At 42.8% G+C, this 24738-nt stretch overlaps 2 protein-coding genes across 2 annotated transcripts; one reads left to right on the forward strand and one right to left on the reverse strand.

Moving 5' to 3' along the window:
* Positions 1–2710: 2710 nt before the first annotated feature.
* On the forward strand, positions 2711–14546 carry LOC119317844 (exocyst complex component SEC6-like). Its single transcript, XM_037592341.1, has 25 exons — positions 2711–3009; positions 3963–4001; positions 4167–4255; positions 4365–4455; positions 4607–4696; positions 4803–4882; positions 5564–5656; positions 6346–6372; positions 6643–6750; positions 7672–7810; positions 7902–7949; positions 8526–8581; positions 8944–9052; positions 9187–9327; positions 9399–9578; positions 9703–9786; positions 9886–9972; positions 11084–11128; positions 11942–12020; positions 12433–12502; positions 12979–13066; positions 13308–13397; positions 13658–13774; positions 13894–13956; positions 14145–14546. Exons 1-25 carry the CDS (start codon positions 2887–2889, stop codon positions 14274–14276), a joined length of 2268 nt encoding a protein of 755 aa, XP_037448238.1. The 5' UTR covers positions 2711–2886; the 3' UTR covers positions 14277–14546.
* Positions 14547–21327: 6781 nt separating this feature from the next.
* LOC119317845 (shikimate kinase 1, chloroplastic-like) lies at positions 21328–23991 on the reverse strand. The gene is made up of 10 exons (XM_037592343.1): positions 23652–23991; positions 23282–23328; positions 23115–23169; positions 22939–23011; positions 22732–22819; positions 22491–22573; positions 22268–22397; positions 21928–22006; positions 21725–21789; positions 21328–21614 (listed from the first exon to the last, which is right to left on the reverse strand). Exons 1-10 carry the CDS (start codon positions 23854–23856, stop codon positions 21522–21524), a joined length of 918 nt encoding a protein of 305 aa, XP_037448240.1. The 5' UTR covers positions 23857–23991; the 3' UTR covers positions 21328–21521.
* Between the last annotated feature and the right edge of the window lie 747 nt (positions 23992–24738).

Here is a 24738-nt window from a genome sequence, read left to right on the forward strand (position 1 = left end):
TTCTTTTTCCTTCTAATATGCGTGCAATCTTGATTGCTTGAGTGGCTCTGGATATCCTGTTGTTGCAAAAGTAAGATTTAATTTGTATCAACTTTTGATATTAATATATTATCTTTTTATATAAAAATATTGGCTGTCAAGACCACAATTTGACCTTAAAGACAGCGCGATAGGGCGAGGCTTACATGTGTTGGTTTGTTACAACTTGGACAATCTTCTACACTAAGAGATTTTCTTTTTGGCGAATAATTCTTCCGATCTGTTGATAAGATATAACAGCGGCACAGAGATCCATAGTAGACTAAATGCACATTGGTTATATTCATATGGCTCTTTTGATTCAAAAAGAATTCATAGGATTCAGATCCTTGGGAATTTTCTCTATGTAGTCCGCTATGCATAATTTGAATTGTTGAGATATTTCCATAAGGATTTCTTTGCACTCTGCTTTGGAGGAAAATTCCCTTCCACTCAAATGTCTTGCTACAAATCCTTTTGTTTTTTCTGTCTTGTCAAACACTTTCCGAATTTATGGTTCTCTAATTCGAATAGAATTAAGAGGTTATCCTACTCCAATAGTCCAATTCCATATTTCCCATTCATGTGTTTTGAGGAACCTGCGAATCAAAGAGGCCCATGTTAAAGAGAGTAGAATTTCTAGAAGAATGAAAGATTATCACATGGTGCGTTTTCTCAAAAAGAAGCATTGGATTTTCCATCCTCCTGGTTATGAGAACCAGTCAGCAACTAAGATAAACATTTTTGTAAGTTCTATGAAAAGTCAAGTCAAAAGAAGTTCAAAGATTTCACACCCTTTTTTGTTCTCGCCATGTAGCTTGAAAATATAAATATCACAGAAAAGTGCCTAGATGCTAATTACTGGATTTTTATTAAAAAAATCTAGCATCTGAAAAGTTCATAAAGTAATTTTGTTAACACTATTAATCTAGAACTACAAGGGATTTTTTCCATTTATAAACAATTTTGTGTTCAAAAACTAAATGCACAAATTTGAAATAACAATAAAACAACAGAACTTCTAGAAGAGTGAATGCTATTTAGCTACATAATCTTCACGGGTCATTTGTAAAAAAAATCGATGGGTTGTAAAAACTCGTTTTCAAGGACTAGATGTGAATCAAAGAAGCCCATGTTAAAGATAGTAGAATTTCTAGAAGAGTGAATGAGTATCACATGGTGCGTTTTCTCAAAAAGAAGCGTTGGATTTTTCATTCCCCTAGTTATGAGAACAAGCCAACAACTAAGATAAACAATTTTGTAAGTTCTATGAAAAGTCAAGTCAAAAGAAGTTCAAAGATTTCACACCCTTTTTGTTCTCGCCAGGTTGCTTGAAAAGATAAATGCCACAAAAAAGTGCCTGGAGGCTGATTAATGAATATTTATGCAAAATTCTAGCATCTGAAAAGTTCATGAAGTAATTTTGTTTGCATTATTGAACTAGAACCGCACGGGATTTGCTTTTTTTTTCATTTGCGCACAACTCTGTGTTAAAAATTGAATGCACAAATTTTTAAAGTAAAAATGAAATAAAACAAGAGAACATCTAGAAGAGCGAATACTATTTCACAACATTATGTTCACGGGTCATTTGTAAAAACTCGTTTTCAAGGACTAGATGCCGATTTTACAAAGAGATTTGTATTAAACTACAGCTAAATAGGAGAGTATTTGGAGAACCAACAAGGTAATGATGCTTATAAAAGAAAGAGAAAAGTCGTCGAGTTTTGACATGTAAAAACTCGTAAAAAATAAGTACCAATGTTTTCTTTCTCCTAGAGAAAGAAAGAAGTGCTCACAGGCATTTCGGATTTTCTCGCCTTCCGCCAGCGCCTGTAGGCGATCTGCTTCATCTTTTGTGGCCTTAGGGCCAGGATCCCGGACTTTGTCAATGAAAGTGCTCATGCTTCATTTTAGGTGTTTGTCTGAATCCGTTTAGGGTTTGTGTCATGCTTAGGAAGGCGAAGCAGCGACGGCTCCCTGAAGATGGAATATGGTTCTCCCCATCTAGCCCTAGTCCTGCTGATGCATCTCGTGTCGTCGGAGGATGTACGGAGACGTGTCTCTGGCATCTCGCGGGATTCGGTTGGTGTTTGTCTTCGGTGGACCTGTGTGGATCTTGTTTTCGTTTGTTGCGCTCATGTGTCTATAAGCTGGATCCTTCCGATCTACGCTTATCTTCATCAACGGTGGTTGTTGTTTCTGATGTGTTGATCCGTTGGGGCCTTAGCACGATGACTTTTTGTCTGTCTATTACAATAAGGATTGTCTAGCTCCGGCAAGGAAGGGGCGATGACGGTGGCTCGACTGCGGCTTGCTTTACTGTGTGTAGTCGTTGCTAGGTGGTCTAGGGATATAGATGCATTTTATGTTATATCTGATGCTCTTTATACTGTCATAATATTTGAGGAATATATGAAAAGTTTATTCCGCAAAATAAAATAAAATAAATACCGCTAGCAGGAGTGTTACAAAGTGAGCTTCGCAGAAAAGAAAGTGTGGATATTGCACCCCTCTCCTCTCCCCGTTGGCCATCGGCCAGGCCGAAACTACACCACGCGGTCTGCCGCCTGAATTTCCGTCATTTGTGAAACGATAATGCTGTCCAAAGACCAGACGCAGACATTTTTTTGGGAAGAAAACAACGAGATGGCAGTGGAGTTTATGAGCGAAGTGAGTTTCGTCGAAAGAAAGTGTCAGATCTCTCTCCCCCGTCCTTCCGGTTAAAACACACCACACCACACCCGACCACGCCTTCGTCGCGATCTCCGTTCCCCCGTCCCCCACGCCCACCGCGCCCGCCTCGATTCGGAGGAGGCCAAGGCCTAGGGCGGCGGCGCGCGGGCGGCCGGCCGGTGCCAGCGGGTCATGGAGGATCTGGGCATCGAGGCCAAGGAGGCCGCGGTGCGCGAGGTGGCCAAGCTGCTCCCGTCCCAGGACCTCCTCTCCTCCATCGCCTCCATCAAGGCCGACTACCTCTCGCGGCAGCAGGTGACGCCGCACGATCCCTCCCTCCCTCCCCACTCCCTCACCCTCGGACCCGCCGCGGGTCCGCTCCTCCGTTGGCGGGCGCGGCCAATTATGGCGGAATCTCAAGTAGCGGTGGGCGAGTAGTTTCGTTGAAACCGTAGACGCTGGTAGGCATGCATCCCCGAATTTCGCCCCGAATGGCTCCTGCATTCCGCTGAAAAATATCACTCGCTCCGGATGACCTTACAATGGAACTGTTTGCCTCTGGCCCCGTGATTCTGCTGCGATTGACTTCGTGCTGGGATCGCGGAAGGATATTGTTTTCAGATTGTGACGATTAGATTTAAATAACTAAATTACGGTCGATGACTAGCTATTTATGCACAATTGCGCTTGCTTAAGGTGTGGGAATTGTTCGAGGGGTCTCAGCACAAGCAAGCTGTCCGTGCGAACTGATGATGCTTGAGGAAATGCTTATATGATCTTTCAGGTTCATCTGAGCCTGCATTTTTTGGATTTTGACCAAGTCTCGCATGATTTCTGCTAGTCCTTTTCGGTAGTCAAATTTTTTCGGTAGCTGAAGCTGGGGCTGTGACCTGTAGCTTCAAGTCCTCATGGGTTATTTCTCTCTCAAAAAACAATAATTCTTCATGGGTTATCTGTATCTTCTGTGCGGATGCGCCGTTCCTGCTCCTACCACCAGTTGAGACGCAAGCAAGCCATAACTGTTAATATAGCTTGGGCACCAAGCTGTCAGTGCCTGAATTTGAGTTCACATTTCATTCAAAAGTATTTCTTATTTTTTGGTATAAATATGGCTATTTTTTTTGCATGAAAGTAAAAAAAATAAGACGCCATGTGTCAAAAGGATACTGACATACAAAGATTACCATTGAGATATTATGAATATGTTTACTAGTTGAATCATTTTATACGACTCCTGATTGTCTGCTATTTGTTACAAATTCTTTCAGACAAATGATACTCAACTCAGTTCAATGGTGGCAGAACAGGTACAATTTGATATCTACTATGATCGCCAAACTTACTCATTTGAATACCATTATTGATCAGCTGGAGTCTGCCTAAGTTATAGTTTCTGATCCAGTCATTTGCACCCTTCATGTCTGTCTGCTGGATGATAAATACCTTTTGTGAATATATTTCAAAATTGACAGGTTGAGCAAGCTCATGCTGGCATCAGCGCTCTTGCGATATCCCAACAAACAATAAACAGTCTACGTGAGAACTTCATAGATATAGACAAGTAAGCTTGTTATCTTGGTTTTCACCTTTCCACATGCTTGTCACTTCTCGAGTCTGTATGTATGTTTTCCTTAATTTCTTACAGCTCTATTTATCATCAATGACGGCAGGTTGTGTCAGGAGTGTCAAACATTAATCGAGAATCACGACAGGATCAAGCTCCTTAGCAATGCAAGAAACAACCTGAACACAACTTTAAAGGTTTGCGGATTGCTGACCTTAATTTAACAATAGCATTGTACTATGACTCTACTTGCTATGTGTTAAGTATACTTTCTAACTTACCAATAGGTTGAGCTAACCAAGTTATTGAGCACGAAAAATTGATATATTGATTGTCAATGTGTGGTAGGATGTAGGAGGTATGATGTCTATTTCTGTTGAAGCAGCTGCAGCACGTGACTCCTTGAGCGATGACAAAGAGTTGATTCACACTTATGAGGTTGTTTCTTCTTCTTTGGCTTGTCAATTAACACAACAATTGGATAACCATAATGGTTAGTTCTAGTCATCTGACTTCTCTATGATCTTGCCTGTGACGAAATTAGAGATTAACAGCTCTTGATGGAAAGAGGCGTTTTGCTTTAGCTGCTGCTGGATCTCATAAGGAAGAAGTTGGCCGATTGAGGTGGGACCCCCTCTCTTAATCTGTATAACTAGGTACCATTGATAATTATGCGACGTATCATCCCTAGTTTTCCTTTTACCGTTGCCTTTCTTGTTAGAATGAGGTAAAGCATTTTTAACCGAGATTTGGTTCATCCTAAGCTCAAATATCAAACATGGCAGTAGTGTTTAAAAGAAACTTCTACTGACTGCACATGCAACTGTAATCAACTAACACTGTTTATTTTTGAATTTCCGTCCATCTGTAAAACATGTACTCCCTCTGATCCATACTACTTGTTGCTCAAATGGACGTATCTAGACGTACTTTAGTGCTAGATACATCCGTTTGAGTGACAAGTAATATGGATAGGAGGGAGTAGCTTATTTATCATCAATCTTGTATGATACCATTGCAGAAGTCAAAGTACTATAACCGCTGACCTAGTAAAGACTAATAAACACTAGTGTAAGAAAGCAAACTTATGACCCTCTATGGATCCACATTAGGATGGCATGTTAGATTTATAAGATCGGCACAATGGGTCTTTTCTAAGACAGTTTGTATAATTGAAATTGCCTGCAGTATGATAGTAAATGCTGTTAGGATAAGCCATATATGTTATTTAAATCTCGCCTGTTGCCTGTATTGCAATGAAATTCATATGTGTAAATCACATGATGGTTCTTTTTCTTCCCACAGAGAATACTTTGAAGATGTTGATCGATCATGGGAAACATTTGAAAAGACATTATGGGGACATATTGCTAACTTCTTTAAACTTTCAAAAGAGAGGTACTGAGTTTTGTTATATGAACTTTGACTTTTTTATTAACATGGTAAATGACTGAATCGTCTTATAGTCTTAAGTACACATGTTATAAAAACTAGGCGATGTTTTGTTGGCATCCTTGTATTCTTGTTCCATCTTGAATTCTTTATATATGCTTTGTGGAATGTACTAAATGAAGCTTGCAAGAGGCAGAATACTTCAAAGACCTGATGAAATGATAGCTTTAATTTTTTGAAAGATTAAAGCAAGACAAAATTCAAATTGTAGTAAGGATGAGGTAAGTCTTGAAATCCTTGGTCTAACATGAAGCAAAGAATGTAGAGTTGGAGACACCAAGGCAATTCTATGTTTGAAGCGCTGTTATCTTGCCTGTTTAACTTTTACTGTTAAGCATGGGGCTGTCGCTCGGGGGTTTGCTGCAAATATGATAAGTATATAACTCTGGTGTATCATGGTACATCTTCTTATGCTCTGCAAGACTATAACACATCATTTCAATAGAATGAGAGTTTTCTTAAACAAGTTCTGTTCATACTTTATCAATTTTTAATTGTATATTTTTTTCCAAAATATGGGTGATCAATATTCCAAAGGTGAACTAAGATGCATGTACATGCTCTAATTATTATTAAAGGCATACATGTGGAGTACACCCTAGTATTTATACTTTCTCTTTCTTTCCCTTTTGCAGCCCTCAGACGTTGGTCCGAGCTCTAAGGTATAGCTTATCCTTACCATGTACTTAAATTATTTTTAATACGTCAATGTTGAAGTGAGTGGTTGAATACTGTTTCCCCATCATTACTTTTAAGGAGGGACAATTTGCGCTTCTTATCAGTTCTGATCTGTGATCAGGGAAATAGTACTGGAAATATAACATTTTTTGGGGTCAGAAAAGGAGTTGTATTGTCTTCGTTTCCTGTTTATCTTTTAGTTCACACACATATATTACTGCACATGATTATACAAACTCAAATTTTTATGTCAGGGTTGTTGAAATGCAAGAGATCATAGACCAACAAGTTGCAGAGGAAGCAGCTGAGGCTGAGGGTGCAGGTGCTATGGCGACGATAGCAAACCAACGTAGAACGACAAAGTACACTACTTTTCTTCTTCTATAGAACATCTTTCTGCACTTCCAGTTCCAATAGGCAGTATGATTTCATACAGTTTCATGTTTGAGTAGCAAAGTTATAACATCTTTTTGGACACTGCATCTTTTATTAGTCATCATGCCCTTTACTTTTGTGCTAGCTTAAATGCACATAAGATAGGAGTAGTACTTAGGCACTTCGTGTTCAGATAAGAAATTGCTCATCCATGAACTTGTGCCTGGATCCAATAGGCAGTATGATTTCATACAGTTTCATGTTTGAGTAGCAAAGTTATAACATCTTTTTGGACACTGCATCTTTTATTAGTCATCATGCCCTTTACTTTTGTGCTAGCTTAAATGCACATAAGATAGGAGTAGTACTTAGGCACTGCGTGTTCAGATAAGAAATCGCTCATCCATGAACTTGTGCCTGGATCCAGTAAATGAATTCACGATCTGCAAAGGGGGCAGGAAACATGTCAGCTGTTGTAGTATATTGTCCATATGGTCATTGTATGATGTACTGTTTCACATATACATATACTAGTTAAAACTGCAGACTGGCTAGATTTGGGTTGACAGATCAATTAACTCTAGCTATCATATTATCTTTTGCACAACCTTGCCTATTTTCTTCTTTCTTGTAATGGTTATCTTCTGGAGCCATTGTGTGGGTGTAGTCGACTTGCTTGCTTTCTACAAGCTTGCTGAATCGCCTATATTGTATTGCTTTTCCGTCGTGTCCCACCGCTTGGTCTAATGGTCTTATACAACTGTGCCTTTTCAGTCTATTGTTTGTTAGATGTCTATTGAATATTGATAAACCACTAACCAGAACATATGTGAGAACCTTGCAAAGTAGTACTTCTTTTGTGAGGTTATCTCCTATGGATTGATGACGATTTTGGTTCACTCTGGCAGAAAAGGTGCAGGGGCAGCATCTACCCCAAGAAATAGCACCCAAGAGAAATCAAAGACCCAGGGAAAGGGCTACAAGGATAAATGCTATGAGTGCATAGGGAAGGCTGTTGAGGCTCGCTTTGACAAATTGCTCACTGAGGTAGCACACTATGATCTTGGATTCAAGGCTTCATTGTGTGCTTATCACAGTCCATGCATTTGTAGCAGTTACTAATGTTTTGATCACGCAGCTTGTTTTCTCAGAAGATATGATGGAAGCTCTGGAGGAAGCTAAGGCAGTAAGTACTCTTGACTTTTACACATGTTATAGTAAATCATAGCACAAAGAGAAGAAAAGTTTAAATGGTACCCTCCTGAGAGTACAAACCGGACTTCTCAACTCCGTGTAATTGATCACCTGAGTTGAGCGAGCTAGAATCACCCCCCAGGTAGTCGGCTCAACATGGGTCAATTTGGTACGACTTGTCTCCTAGCCAGTGGGGCAGCTACTCGACTCAAGGACCTAAGAACCTCAGCTCTCAAGTATCCTACTCATTTCCATTGTATGTTATGTTGAAAGAAGACTGGCGTGGCTGTTAAGAAATTTAACACAAAATATCTCAGTTCATTAGTAATCATGAATCATGTATTACTGTGTACGCTTTTTGGCTCCATAATTTACCACTCGTTTGATGTAGATGACCTCAAATTTTGTTACTTACCTTGTCTACAAATATATCTTAATCCTACTTGTCCTATAAATTTAAATTGTGACCTGACAAAGAATGTCTGGTGTTTCTCTAGAAGAAAGTACGCTTGTCTGGATTTACCTAGTGATCTGACTGACATGAAATTCTGCTCTCAATGCAATACAGATTGGAGAAGAGCTTGGCGATATCTATGACTATGTTGCACCATGTTTTCCTCCTAGGTATGTTGATGGTATTACAAACGATAGTTATCCTTGGAAGATATGTCCAATACTATTTGTTCTATATGCACAAGAAATTAATATTCTGTCATAACAATTAAGAAGACAAAAATATGTTGAGGGCTCCTATCATGGGCCATACTATATGCCTTCTTAATTCAGTATATGGGGATGCTCTGTGTTGTATTCTAACTTCTCAATATACCATTTGCTTAAAAGTACATCCCTTTGGTGAGAAACATGATTTTTCTTCTTCTATGAAATGTCGATGGCTGGGGTTTTCTACTTCGCCATTTTGACATGTAACTGCTAATATTTTCCATATCATCCACTAACTGCTTTGATTTTCTTATTTCTACAAGATATGAAATTTTCCAGCTCCTGGTAAATCTATATACCGAAAGGTTCATTCATATGCTAAGACTGCTCAGTGAAAGAGCAAATGATATTCAAAATATAAACATACTGAAGGTATGTGATATTTAAATTCATTGTGTTTCTGCTATATTTTTTTCTCCATGTGATGACCACTTGTCAGTATATATTTTTCTGTTTGCTTTTATTTCGCTTGTAATGCAAGCACATTAATTGACTGCTCACTGTAGGTAACAGGTTGGGTTGTGCAATATCAAGATAATCTTATTGGCCTTGGTGTGGACGAGTCTCTTGCCCAAGTTTGTTCAGAAAGTGGTGCATTGGATCCCCTCATGAATATGTATGTAGAGCGTATGCAGGCAACAACTAAGGTACTAACTTTATCTCTTGAATTCATATTGACCTTAATCATGATTATTCATACTCCTTTTTGCTTCTGTAGAAATGGTACACTAACATTTTGGAGGCTGATAAAACACAACCACCAAAGAGTACAGAGGATGGAAAACTATATACACCTGCAGCTGTAGATCTATTCAGAATATTGACAGAGCAAGTGCAGATAGTAAGAGAAAATAGCACAGATGTCATGCTATATCGTATTGCTCTCGCAGTTATTCAGGTACTTATCAAGTTGCCCTCAACATTATTTTAGTCTTAACTATTTTTTGCTTTGCTTTGCTCTGTGCAATCTGAAATAAATTACTGAAATGTTGCAACTCAACCTTCTTTTGGTACCTTCACAGGTTATGCTTGATTTTCAAGCAGCTGAGAGGCAAAGCCTTGAGGAGCCAGCTTCTGATGTCGGTCTGGAAACTCTGTGTGCATTGGTCCGTAGTTTTCTTTCACTAGTATGTACATTTAGCTGTTCCATGTCAGTTCTTGCTACTCTTGTTTCTTATTATATGGTCCTTGTATTATTTGACCAGATTAACAACAACCTGCGTTGCTACGAACTTTCATCAGAGCTAAGTAGCAGCACATTGGAAGCGCTTCCTCCGAACTATGCTGAACAGGTACTAATGAGTCATCAAGCCTGGTCCTTAGATTCTTTCACATTTTTGAACTTGCTCTGGAGATGACCTCATGTGTTTTCAATCATTACATCATTGAATTCTCCCTGTTTCTTTTTACTGAAAATACTACCCAAGTATCCGTAGTATCTGTACCTGCATACCATAAGGTTCAGTTTCCTGGTAAGAACTAGTCTCCATGGCAAGGATCAAGGACATGAATAACCATTCTGACTATTTTAATTTAAAAATCGAGGTAGATGATTTGTGTATGTTATATGGTATAGTTTATATAGCACATCAAAGTAATTTTCTCTAGTCTAAAATACATGATGTTTAGGAAGTTGGTTATGTGTTACAAACTGAAGTCTTGTTGGGTCTTCGTAGCAATTACCACCTTATTGATGTCAAAGAGACGATTGCACAATCAACAGGGCCCAACTATGTCAAAAGTTGGGAGTATAAAGTCCTTGCTTAGTTTCTTGTTCTATGTGCATGGAATTAAAGCAACACGTTTTCAGCCTGGAGGTAGTATATTTTCAGCCTGGAGGTAGAATATTCTCATGGACCACAACTTGTGAAGTACTCCCTCCGGTCCTTTTTACTCTGCATATTAGAATTCTCTAAAGTCAAACTTCACAAAGTTTGACCGTATTTATATGAAAAAGTATAAACATCTGTCATGCTAAAGTTATACAATATGAAACTTTAAGTCATGACACATCTATTGATATTGATTTCAGATTGTGAATGTTGGTACTTTTTTCTATAAAGTTGGTCAAACTTTACGAGGCTTGACTTCAGTCAAATCTTATATGCGAACTAAAAAGGACCGGAGGGAGTAGGACATATACTCTAGTATTTTAGATATAGTTTGTACATGCAGACTAAATATATGCATTGCTGGGAGAGCAAACTGACTAACAGGTAAGACTTCATGGTATTTTCTGTGAGGCGCTAAGACTGGAAAACTGGGAATGTGAAGCAAATTCAGAAGTTGATGACAGCATAGAGTTGAAAATATGTGTTATTATTGCAGTTTTTCTGTGTTTCTTTTAGCACACCTTAAGCATTTTTTTTAGACTCTACATGTGAGTAAAATTCTGTTTTGCAGGTTAATTTTGAAGACACTTGCAAAGGATTTCTTGAGGTTGCCAAGGTTTGTTCTACAATCTGCATGCATAAGATACATTACATATGTATATGTAACATTAGTGTTAGGTTTGAGAAATGAAACTCAACCTGCTAATCAATGTGAAATTGATTCTTTAGGTGTCTGATGTTTACTTCTACACGGATGCATAGTTATAGATAGCGGGCTATGCCTCTTAGCGGTGGACCTCTTCTAAACGGTATAGCGTGCTATAGCGCGCAATTTAAAACATGTGTTCATGTGTTTGGACCAAAGTACCTATAACGCGCTATTTAAAACCATGCACGGATGTCTTAATTGCACACATTGCTACAGCGTATAACCAAGGAAGTTCGTAATAATGTTTGGTGTAGAAGTTTGCAAAACCTGCTATCGGCTAGTTGAGATTTCGCTGTTGTGGTCTTGAAACCGAGATTCTTGCCTATACATGCTACCCTGTAGAAACTGAAACAGTCGGACAGGAGTGGGGAGGTAATGAAAAGAACCCTTGCCGAGTCACCTAGTTATGGTCCAAGGGCTTCCACATTACTTTGCCACAATTCTGGAAAAGCTGCTTAAATATTTATACGAGTACTAAAAGCAAACACTGAACTGGTTAACTCTTGGTTATTGACACTGGTTTCTGGCCAATCCCTGTCCAGTACTGCCCAAGAGACAGGTGGTAAGAGTGGTGGGCGACTCAGCTGTCTTGCCCCATGTGCTGAGAACTGGCCAAGCTTGGCTGGTTCATCTTCCAAGCAATATTATTTGATACAACTGCGTCTATAGACAACAAAAGGTCATTGCTGCTGTAACTAAAGTTACCGATTCTTCCAACAGGAGGCGGTCCTTCAAACTGTCAGTGTTATTTTCGAAGACCCAGGTGTGCAGGATCTTCTTGCGAAGGTTTACCAAAAAGGTAATTCCTTGGTATTGTTTGGGTAACAAATTTATCCTTTCCCCTTTGCCCTTTGTTTGAGTCATTTTCTTGATCATTTGGAATTTAAAGCACACGCAGTTCCTCTACATCTGTGAGAGTCTTACTTAGAAACCCAGAAAAGCGCCGGGACATTTCTTATGTTTTTATGCTTACACAGTAACAATGGTGATATTCATATTTTATCGACTGGTATTGATTTTTTGGCTATCGCTGTTGCTTCTATTCAATCACCATCTGTAGTTGGCAGCTGTATGCAAGTAGTTGTTTACCTCTTCTACTTGTGGTTAACATACTTTAGGAATTCTCTGGCATAGTGCTTTTCTAAGGGTATTTTCAAGTGTTCCTTGAAGAGATAGATTGTTGTTTTCTAACAGTGGTTCATTTTTATCAGACTGGATGGATGGAATGGTGACCGAATATCTGGTCGCCACGTTTGCTGATTATTTTGGCGATGTGAAACTGTAAGTTTACACAATAAGTGTTATTGACCTATACCATGGCTATGAATGCAGAAAACTTTTCAAATTGGTTTGAAGACAAAAAAAATTGAAAAATTGCACATCTACCAAAATTTGTGCCATGACCTGAACTATATCACTAGATCCTGAAATCTCAACATAAATCATATTCATACATGTTCATCAAATTTGGGAACTCCAGTGCAAATTGATCAGTTCCAAAAATAGTACGTAGTCCCTCCGTAAAGAAATATAAGAGCGTTTAGATCACTAAAGTAGTGATCTAAATGCTCTTATATTTCTTTACAGAGGGTGTACTAATCATTTTTATCTATTTATTTTATAATAGATGCCATCCTATTTAGTAATATTCCTATAAGCCATACTGGGGGTTATGGCATGCAAATGCTTGCTATCACTGATAAATGTGGTTCATCTTATCTTTCTGCTTATAATTGTAAATGGGTTTATTTGTCTAGATATATTGAAGATAGATCGTTCCGAAGATTTGTGGAGTCTTGCCTAGAGGAAACAATTGTTGTATATGTTGACCATCTTCTCAGTCAGGTTTGCAGAACTCCCCTTGGTACTATTCAGATTATCTGTATACTTGTGATTTGGAGGGATGGTGGGAACATATATATGATGTAAAGTCATCACAAAGGGAGGACCCTTCCATGTTCTCTAGAATCATTCTGAAATGAGCTTTTTCTTTTGTGTTCTTGGTTCAGACAGTATTTTTTACCAATTTCACTGATCATTTCACACTTCATTTCATCTTATCTCTTGCAATTGCTTGCACCTTTAGAAAAATTATATAAAAGAAGAAACGGTTGAGAGGATGAGGCTAGATGAAGAAGTGCTTATGGATTTCTTCAGAGAGTACACTAGTGTGACTGTAAGTATAATTACTGCTGGAAGTTTCATACTATTCACAGCGACAACTCCTTTGTTCAACAACATTATGTGGCAGTATGAATATTGAAAAGCATTTTCTGCAAGAGTAGGGTGCATTCATTTTGTGGTACAATACATCTTTTAGGTTAATGTATTTTTGCGTTCAAACACCTATCCTAGAATTCTAGTCCCACATTCTGGTTTGATTCTTCTATATTGTGGACCAGTTCTCTGACATGCTTTCTTTGCAATGTGGTTCAGAAAGTTGAAAACAGAGTACGAATTCTGGCTGATCTGAGGGAGCTTGCTTCAGCTGAGAGTCTGGATAGTTTCACTCTGATTTACACAAATATTCTGGAACATCAACCAGACTGCCCGGTAATTTCTTCCAAGCATTATAATTGCCCTTGTTTGATCACATACTATTACAGTTCATAAACTCTGTCGTCCCATTCATTTGTTTTGATGCTCTGCAATTTGACTTGTCTGTTATGTAGTCGGAGGTTGTTGAGAAGCTCGTTGCACTGCGGGAAGGCATTCCACGGAAAGAAGCCAAGGAGGTAGGAACAAAGTTTCTCACATCATAAGTATCTGGTGTGCAATTTGTTGATAGTCAAATTAGGTTTTCAGGAGAAATTTTGACAATTATGACGCCATTTATACATAAGTTCAGGTTTTCTTTAAAAAAACTTTTCCTGGTTTGCTGAAAAAATGGCTTACATATTCTTGTATCCTACTCGCTTGTTAGGTCGTACAAGAATGCAAGGAGATATACGAGAACTCCCTCATAGATGGCAATCCGCCAAAGTCAGGGTTCGTGTTTGGTAAATTGAAGTGCCTAACAGTAAAGAAAGGCATATGGGGGAAGCTTGGACAGTGAGAACATGCTAGTACTGAACATAGTAAATGCACCCACAAAGACGGATTTGTTTTCTATTTTGCTCATTCTTTTGTTCATCTTTTAGGCCTATTGGCGTTTGTCTGCGAAGCATGAGAAGTTCTAGAATGTATTGTTTCTATTTGGTTAGCAGCAGGGAATTTTTGTGTAAAGATGGAACCCCAAACCCCTTATTATTTTCATTGCCCTTGAATAAAATGTCTAGTGATGTATATTGTTGAATTGTTGAGTGACATCAGCTGTGCATTATCATCCAAACTCCCAAGTATCTGGGCATGATGTTTCAAAGCTATTTTTTTTCCTTTTACGATCAACATGGTATCTCTGCTTTGGTGTTCTCTCTGTGCGCGAGATAGACGTGCCCCTGATTGTAGAATAGATGGCGATGAATGTTAGGAACAGAGATTGGGGGAGGGTTGCAGATTTCATTCTCCAATGGTAACATTCTTCCGTTACATACTTTGACTTATAGTTGGACAATAAGGACCCACTTGCAGAGGAGACTATGCCTCTGTGCTTCGCGCTTTCGCCTTCTTACCTCGAAGCCACGAAGTTGTGCTTTAGCCAATTGGTGCTTCAGAAATTCAGAATTCCCTTCCCTGCCCTGAATCACTTCATCACTTCAGTAGATCGAGTGTCAGATAAGGGAGGTAAAACCCTTAGACGGCTTCGGTGTTGTACAATGCCTTATAAGGTGCGCAGCCGAGGATGAGAAGTTTTGAATACATTTTTCTATAGAATTGGTGCCGAGGATGAGAAGAAGTTTTGAGTACATTTTTCTATAGAATTGGTCAGACCAAAAGATGTTGACTTAGGACAGACCTAAACTTCAAATATTTTGAAATGGAGAACTCAGCTAGCATGCCATGGAGTTGCTCTACGTTATCCAGGAAAAGTTTGGCAACAATTCGAGCTGTCAAATATGCTTGAGTAGCATAATGTGCATACATTGTATATCTGTCAAGTACCACCAGAATAACTGTGAGGAAGTTGGCAACACCTCAACGAAGTGCATGGTGACATCTTTCCAAGCACCCTTAGGAATAGATAAAGATCGAGTCTGATATGTAGATTGAATTCCAGAGAATGTAGTCGATCCACATTCTTTCCCCTTGTTTAGTGATGCCATTGTGCAACAAAAATCCCTGGTCACTAGGACTTCGCAGTGCTAACTCATGATGGGAATGGGCCGGGTCGGCCCGCCGGGTCACTGACCCGACCCAAAAATTCACGGCCAATGGGTCACGTGGGTCGGCCTCAAAAAAGATTTGGGTCAACAGGGCCGGCACCGAGTGACCGCCGTTGGGTCAGCGGGGCCGGCCCGCCTTATAGTCTTATAGCTCACAACAACCGCAGTCTTCATCCTGCCGACTTTGTCGTAAGAGCTAATTTTACAATGCAATCAGTTGTATAATTTTCGGCGAACGCTCATGTATATGAACAACAAAATTGTCTTGATATGTTTCATCAAAATGAGCATGTACAAAATCACAAATAGACGGCTTAATTTTTTTCCTATTACCATGTATTAAATATTTTATTAATTCTTACACTAGTTAGATCCCATTAAAGCGTGTCTAATTTTAACATCATTTGTGCACAAGACAATGTAAATCAAGAATTTGGGTCGACCCGGAATGCCCATCGGGCCAACAAGGCCACTAACTATTTTTTATATGGGTCGACCCGTGCCTTCTCAAATTGGCCTTGGGGCCATGAGGGCCGTGTCGGCCCATTCCCATCCTGAGTGCTAACTACTCCCTCCGTTCACAAATGTAAAATGTTTTGGTTATTTTAATATGAACTATATACTGATTGAAATGAGCGAACAAAAACACTAAAGCGTGTCTATGTACTCCTACATCCGATTTAAAAAAAAGTTAGAACATCTTATATCCGTAGCTGCCCTACACTGAATCTCTACTCCTAATGTCTCAGTTGGTAGGTCGCGTTCCGGGTTTTATTTTCGTCCCATCTTACTCGGTCTTTTTTGGTACTTCTTTGGTACTTGCTCCCACCTCCCGCTCAGCCGAGACGGTTTCGTACTCCCTCCCACCTCCCAGGTAGTTCCCTCCACGCAAAAAAAATCGAACCAACCAATCTCTACTCCTAATGGAGCAGTTGGTAGTCTTCGCCGGTCAATTTTCGTCCCACCACTTTCGTCCGGTTTTTTTTCTTAGGTTAACTGTCGTAGATTTTTTTCGTCGCCTCCCCCACTTCATCGGTTTATTTTCACTTCACCCTCTCACACAAAGAAAAAAACTGAACGGATCAGAACTTTCCATACTGACGCAAATTATTTAGTAATGTCTTTATGTAAAAGAATCAATCACAATCAATCTCTAAAGATCAAATCTAAATTAATTAATCTTCATAACGTTTGTTTCCTTTCGAATCACGTCCATAACTTTCCTTCCTTGTTTGGGCAGAAACTGTTTGGTAGCAGAGATTAGGAAGTATCCTATGAGTGTAGTAATAGGAAGTATTCTTTTTCTTGATGATTCGTTTCCATGCATGATGATAGTAAATTATGCCAACATTCACCACTATTTATCAATGTCATCAATCGTATCCATTTCTACCAGTTTTAAGGGAATCTGCTCGCTATGTCTTTTTTAAGGGGATCCGCTCGCTAAGTCGTCGTCGCATGTTATTTTCACAAACAATCTCTACTCCTAATGGAGCAGTTGGTAGCCTCATACGGTTTATTTTTGTCCTCCTCCCACCTCCCCTGGTTTTTTTATCCTCTCTCCCACCTCCCAATTTCGTTGGTTTTTTCGTCGGTTTTTACTCGCCCCCTCCCACCTCCCAATTTCGTCCGGTTTTTATTCGTCCCACCTCCCACCACCCCATCGTACTGGTTCTTTTTCTCTCCACTCTTTCCTTGCAAATCAATAATTTCCTAACATACAAAAGATCACGAATCTATCTTTCCTTACCCGAACCAATCGCGCCCTACATCAGTGCATTTCTTTATTAAGAAAACTAACACATAAATCTTAACGCATTGCAAACAAATCCCGTTATGGACCTAATTAATTTATTATGGAATCTATACGTGGTCGCATTGGTTCTTTTTTTCTCCACTCTTTCCTTGTAAACCACTAATTTCCTAACATACAAAAGATCACGAATCTATCTTTCCTTATCCGAATCAATCGATCCCTACATCAGTGCATTTCTTTATTAAGAAAACTAACACGTAAATCTTAACGCATTGTAAAGAAATCCTGTTATGGACCTAATTAATTTATTATGGAATCTATACGTGGTCGCATTGGTTCTTTTTTTCTCCACTCTTTCCTTGCAAACCACTAATTTCCTAACATACAAAAGATCACGAATCTATCTTTCCTTATCCGAATCAATCGATCCCTACATCAGTGCATTTCTTTATTAAGAAAACTAACACGTAAATCTTAACGCATTGTAAAGAAATCCTGTTATGGACCTAATTAATTTATTATGGAATCTGTACGTGGTCGCATCTCTCCCCTCGTGAAAAAATCGCATCCATCTCCCGTTAAAAAGGAAAAGAGAACATGAACGATCAATCCCACACCCTGCATCTCAGTAGCAAAAAATCGCCCCCGCCTCTGCTACTGCGCCTCGCCGTGTGCCCGGCTCGACCCATGCCTCGCCTGCATGGCTGGACGCCGCCGTCTCCACCACCACGTACAAGAAAACGGTGGGCAGAACCATCCATTCAAATCGCACACCCCACCCTCCTCCGCAATCCCTAGCCCCGCATCACCCTATCGCTTTCTCGCCTCTCTTTCCCCTCGATGTAGATGGTGCCGAGCGGCGGCCTCGAGCACCGGCAGTGCCGCCCTCTCTATCTTCCCTGCGTCGAGAGATGGGCTGAGGCTATCGTCGGTTCGCCGCCCACGATTGGGCCGCCTCCGGTTGTCGCGCACCACCGGCTCCACCTAACGTGCCCGACCCTCTCCGCTTTCGACCTTCCGGTGACCACATCCCTCCGCGCCTCCATCCATCATCCACAAGGCCACTCCCTGCACCCACCCTCCTAAATTCTCCATACCGGCGGACAATCACCGAAGATCCAAGTTGGCCCGATATCAATTTTCTTACATGCTTTCTTTATCAGTTGGTGATGGGAATGGGTTCCAATTTCTCTCTCTGACTGTGGATTCGCAGGCAAGAAGCGCTTCTACATGCATCCTCCTGTCGGTCCCTAAAGTACCAAGGTAAATGGTTGATGTTGCGTTTGTCTAGGATGATATATGTTGGCTCTGTTCTGGTTCATCCGAGCAGTTTGGTGACTAATTTACTGATAATTTAATTATATTAATTAAATGAGTCGGGTGTATCGTCGTGCATTTATCTTGCCAGTAATGTTCTGTGATGCTCTGATGCACTTTGGGAATTGGTTATCTTGTCTTCAGTGCAGAACATTTGTTTATTAATGCATGAGAAAAATCCTTGTTACTACCTTGAACCTGTTTTATAATCCATATTGTTATGCACTAGCGCGTGTGCGTGTGAAATAGATGGATTATGGTCCCGTACCCAATAAGATGGATATGTGTGTGTGTTAGAGAGAGAGAGAGAGGGAGAGGGGGAGAGAGAGTGAGGAGGAGGGAGGGAGAGTGTGTGTGTGAGAATTTGATGGTAAAAAGGTCGTCAATGTCACTTGATATGTATGAGAATATTAAATGTAATATTAACATAATTGATATTAAACTCTTAAAGTTAATGTGGCCCCGTTGCAACGCACGGGTGTTCTTCTAGTAATAATAATTGATCACTTCCTGCACCGACGTAGGTTGTACCACTGAAACAGCTTGCTATGGCCGTAGGTGTCCTGCACCGGATGAGCCATCAGCTGTCCTATCCTCTTGTCCTTTCTTATGTAAAAAATGATCTTGCAATCCAGTTATGAGGCCAACTTCACCGCACGACCTCAAATGAACGTTCGGATTGGCCGGATTTTGTCTCTTTGGGGCGCCGATGGGTTCGCACGTGTCCGCCTTTGTCAGATGGGTCGTGCGTGCGCACACCGCGCGGCCGCACCCCAAATCGTGTCCGGGATGAACGTGAATAAAAAAAACTAGAATGAAATAACTAAAAAACTAAATAAAAGCATTTTAAAAAAACATAAAACATATATAGGGGACGGCCACAAAACGGCTCAGTTTCCACAGCCACTTAAAAGACCCAGTTTTCATAATTAACATATAAAACAAAATAAAAAAACGCCTCCGCCTCCCGCGCGCTCCTGCCGCGCCCGTCGGTTCCGTGGCCGTCGCCGTCTTCACTGACCGTCGGTGTCGTCGTCGTCGCTGACGAGGTCGACGTAGGCCGGCGGCGTCCACAGGTGGGCCGGAGGTGCGTGGTGGACGGGGTCGGGCTGGACGGCTGGAGGTGCCTGCACCACCTCCTCCCGTGGCGACGCCTCCCGCTCCGGTGACCGCGGCGGAGTGGGGCACCAGTTCACGCCCATGCCGGCGGCCATCTCCGGAGCAGTGCAGGACCAGCCCCACCCCTTGCCCAGCAGCTGCTGGAACGCGGCCGGCGCCTTCCTCCTCTCCTCCACAGCCACCATCTGCAGCTCCGGGAAGGCGATGTCCCTGGCGGCAGAGAGGGCCATGGCCTCCTCCAGGCCGTCCCACTGCCGTTCGTCGTGCGTGTACATGGAGTCGTCCATGACACGCTTGAGGAGACGGGCCTCCTCCTCCGCTGACATGCGAGAAGGTGGAGGGGGCGACGGAGAAGGCGACGACGTGGGCATGACGCCGCGCACGCGCGTACGCCCGCGCACCTCTCGACGTGGCCGCCGCGGCCCCGACACCGTGCCAGCGAAGTATGACGCGCGGCGTGTGTCGTGTTCGTCCTGGAGCCACGTGTCCCAGAGGTCGGAATCCGGGTCGTACCTGTCGTCGTAGAACAGGTCGTCCGGGAGGAGGCGGCGGCGGCGCTCGGGCGGCGCGCGCGGCCGCTCGCCAGCACAGGAGGGATCGGGACCCGGTCGGCGAGGTGCCATCCGTTGGGGAGGTGGATGTCACTCCACGGGACCGGCGTCCTCGTCTCCCAGTACCTCCGGCACACGTCCACCGCGAGGTACTGCCGGTCGCGCTCGCCGGCGGGCCTAGGGTTGATGGTGAAGGGGGCCAGGACGGGGGCTCGACGGGAGGAGCGCGGCGGTGACGCGGGCTCCTCCTTCTTCATGGAGCCGCGGCGGCGGCCCGAGGAGGAGCCGCCTCACGGTCGTGCTTGCCCTTGCCGTTCCAGAACCCTATGACGAGGTGGGCGGCCGGCGAGCTCGAGGGCTTCGGCTAGAGTTTCGGCGCTGTCGGGTTTCGAGGAGGCCGCGGGGTGGCGTGGGGCAGTGTGGACGACGACTCGTCCACGCTTCCCACTTAAAGAAGGACGTCGACCATTCGACATGTGGATGACAGGTGGGGCCGCCCGCTCGTGCGCATTGATGTGGGCGGGTGGGAGGTAGGTGGCCGCCTGCCACGCGGCCCCGACACGGTCGAGCGCGCGTCCGTTTGGTGTCCGCCGCGATCCAAATCCGGCGCAAGTTTGCGCTCGAAATGGGTCGGCCCGAACACAAAACGGATAGGATAGGTCCGTGCCGTCGCGCGCTGGGCCGTCTCCTTTGTCCGTTTTACCCCAAACGGACGAGGCCGGACAGGATAGGGTCGCGCGATGGAGTTGGCCTGAAACAGATTCAGGACGAGACATTTGGCCACTGCGTATGGGTGCCTCCAGATCTATTTAGCAATCAGGCACGGTGAACAGTGTCTCCGTTCGCCCCTAGACAGGCCCCAGTGGTGCGGTCCTATATGGACGATGATGCTTCCCCTAAATTGGGCGGTCCTGCCGGTCGGTCGGAGGAAGAATTGGCGTTACCAACCCGTGATGCTGACCGGAGAAAAACCAACCCCAATGATCCTGGCTTTTCCAACCCAAGGAAGCAAAGGTAGGTGACATATTGTTTTCTGGAACCTGATCACGCACATTCTGCATTTGTTGAGATCTTCACCGGACTCCGGAGCATAACAGCATCTCACAACAAAAAACCAGACCAGGACAGTGTTCTTTCAACCCACAAGGATCTTCATATTAGCTCCATTATTCCGCCATTTTACAGCTTACAAAGAAAAGGGATACTCCAGCTTTCTCCTTGTCGACACAACGAACGAATAACTCAGCTGCGCTGGGCCGCGCCGCGCTCTACATGGTACAAAAAGGATTCATATCCTACAAGGTATGTATCCTTTGAGCTTGCGATTCCGTTTGTGGGTCGGCGACGGCGGTGTCTTCGACGACAAAGCTCTCGATCTTGTGGAGCGACTGCAGAGCGACACAGATGTCATGTTCAGGCACTTGTGTAATGGAAATGGAAAATACGGGTGGCACCCAAACGATTAGATGGCGATAGAAAGGGTTTCGTTTCTTAATACCTCCAGAGCAATATCAATCGGCGTCAGCTTAGAGACGTCGTCATGGCCCAGCTTCGATGCGATCTCTGCAAATGGTAAATGCAGATTTGTTGTTCCTTGGAAGTCCCGTGCATACGTGATCGATGATGATCACATGTTCTGATATTCGATAGATTGAAAGGCATGGGTTTGCACAAGACCGGAGTTTATTATGGAGATCATACCTTCGAGAGAAACTCTGACATCAGCATTTGCATAAGCGTCGCCCCTTTGCTCCGCGAGCGTGCTGAGTTTCGAGAAAGCCTAAAGATAGAAGGAATTCAGTCGGTCAGTCATACCAACACTAACAGAGAATGCAGACAAATGTACAGTAATACAACAAATAAAAACTTGGACTCCTGTGATACAACTTGTGTATATGGATCGTTATTGAAGTTCTCTGTTTCGAAACAGAATAGAAGAAAAACACAGTGCCTTGAAAAAAATTCACTACTAGCCCAAATTAATCTACCTTATTCATATCCATATTCTCACACGGCAAAAATTGAAAGATCAAGTAGCTACCATTGTGTATGGATCGCCGGATGGTTGATCTAGAAGAGGACGCGAGGCAGTCCCCACTTTAGCAATACGCCTTGCAAGAGCCTCCAAGGGCACATCCAACCAAACAGATAGTCCTTTCTTCATATTTTTCCTGATAATACAACAAGAGATCACACCGTTATCTATCAGCAAAAGAGAAGGCACAAACTATTCCACAAGGAGAAATAGGGTCAACTCAAAATACCAGTTAACTGGTCGGATAACAGCACCACCTCCAGTAGCAACAACTAATCGCCGCATTGAGGACAAATCCCTCAAGACACTACTCTGGAAAACATAAAAGAAGATAAAATCAGCACTTAAGTCTCGGAAGTAAAAGAAAACAAACTCATATGTCGAAGCTTCCAATTCAGATCACTAGTAACAAATGAAAGCTACAAATCAGAAGGATCAAGTTATTAACAGATGAATTCAGCAACCGTTACCTCATTATCCCTGAAGAAGGCTTCACTGTGAACCTTGAAAATTTGAGCAACTGAAGGCATGCCAACAGCTTGTTCGACCAATTTATCACTGTAAAAGTTGCAGAGTAAAACAAACCTTGCCATTAGTATCTATGCATCAGTACCAAGCATCAAGATTGACTTTCCTTTTGCGAACTGCTATTGGTAGATTCGTGAGAAAACACAAACCTGTCAAAGAATGAATAACCCAAAACTTCAGCCAAGATCTTGCCGACCGTGCTTTTCCCCGAACCCATCATTCCTGCACATATGTATTCACTTATCAGTCATAAATACAGAACTTTCATCAGTAACTTGGTCATTTCATTTTCAGTATTGATAATTTAGGAGGATCAAGAACTAACCAACTAGGTAGATGCACCGACCATTCAACTGGAAAAGAACCTCTTCTGATTTTCTCTGAAATCAAATTGGAAGCGTATTAGAATGGCGGCACAATATATGCACACTCCAGCATCGAATCTGGTTCTGTTTTGTGTTTTCTCAGGAAATTCAGAATATTATTAAATACCTTCAACAAGAGGGCATCGTCAACGGAGTTATGCAAGTTCTCATGACCTGCAGAGGCACAAGATTAACGGAGAAAACGTCAATTCCACTGAATCTCGTCAACGCATAGATCACACGCCAAGTTTATTTTTACTGCTCTCTCATAAGGGTAAATCATATCGTACACCTTCTCCCTTCCCCTTTCCTACTCTCTAGTAATCCCAATCGATTTGACATCCCATTCTTTCCTTCCTCCCGAACTCAACAACTCCCAACACACACAGAGAGAAAAAAGCGCAAAAATTGGGCCAAGATGGCGTCAAACTTTCAGCCAAATCGTACTAATCTAACAAGCAACACGGAAGGGGATAAAAGGAGGAGGATGCATGTACCTCCCCCGGACGATTTCTTGGCGCGGAGCGGGACGACGGGCTTGGCCACGCGCGCCCGCACGGCGGCCGGCGACCCCACCTGATCACTGGCACGCAAGCTCACCGTCCGAGCCCCGCTCTCGCCGCCGTACGTCGCTCTCCGGCGGCGGCCGGAGCCGAACCCCGCGGCCCTCGACTGCAGCGCCAACCCCACGCCCGCCTCCATTGCTCGCCGGTTGCTCCGCGGCCACCACTACGCGGTGATGCGATCGGCTACGGCTCTGTGTCCGGTGGCTGCTGGGGGGGCGGCGAGTGGTGGAATCGCAGCGGAAATGTGCGGGCTTGAAATAGCGGGGGTGCGCGTGCGCGTCTGCCGGCAGCACAGCGCAGGACGCAATCTGGGCTGAAATTACCGCGCTGCCCATCGGGCTTTGACCCGGCATGCCCCCCTTCCTTCCCAGCCTGCCCCCCTCTTGCTCTCTTCGGCTGTGTCATAGGTCAGGGGCATTTTGGTCAGGAAACATGTGGGGGGATTTAGTAGGGAGATGACTCACCTACCGTGGGGTGCCACGTCGGACTGGCGGGGTTGGTGTGGGGCGCGGTGTCTGGAGAGGGTCGTGCCATGGACGGCTGTAGAATCGTAGAGGTGACGACAGACTGCCCCCAGCCGTACATCTTTTCGCAGCCTGCGAGCAAATGCCTTCTTTTTTGTTTGGGATATCCTAAATGTCATTTTTAATTCGAACGATTTGAGGATTGCTCATCACGCCTGCCGTGTGGTATATCCCAAATGTTTTGTGTATGCAAATTTCGTCCATGGCAATGTATTTTATGGCCCGTGCTCGGATGTCGGACACGCGGAGGATCCCCTAGTCAGACCGCCTAAACATTGATTATGTTGCCCACAATAAAATCCCATGTGATATAACATATATTCCGTGCGTGCAACATTGTCGTCAGATTTTCTTTCACAGAGTGCCCAAAATACTGATACATGCAACATTTTTTATGTATAACAATAAATTTTAATGGTTGCTGCAAATCATTGAGAAAATCACTAATGTATGCAACATAGTAGCCAATGTATGTAGCACCGTGAAACAACTTT

Source organism: Triticum dicoccoides, chromosome 6A (assembly GCF_002162155.2).
Source record: "Triticum dicoccoides isolate Atlit2015 ecotype Zavitan chromosome 6A, WEW_v2.0, whole genome shotgun sequence".
Taxonomy (NCBI): domain Eukaryota; kingdom Viridiplantae; phylum Streptophyta; class Magnoliopsida; order Poales; family Poaceae; genus Triticum; species Triticum dicoccoides.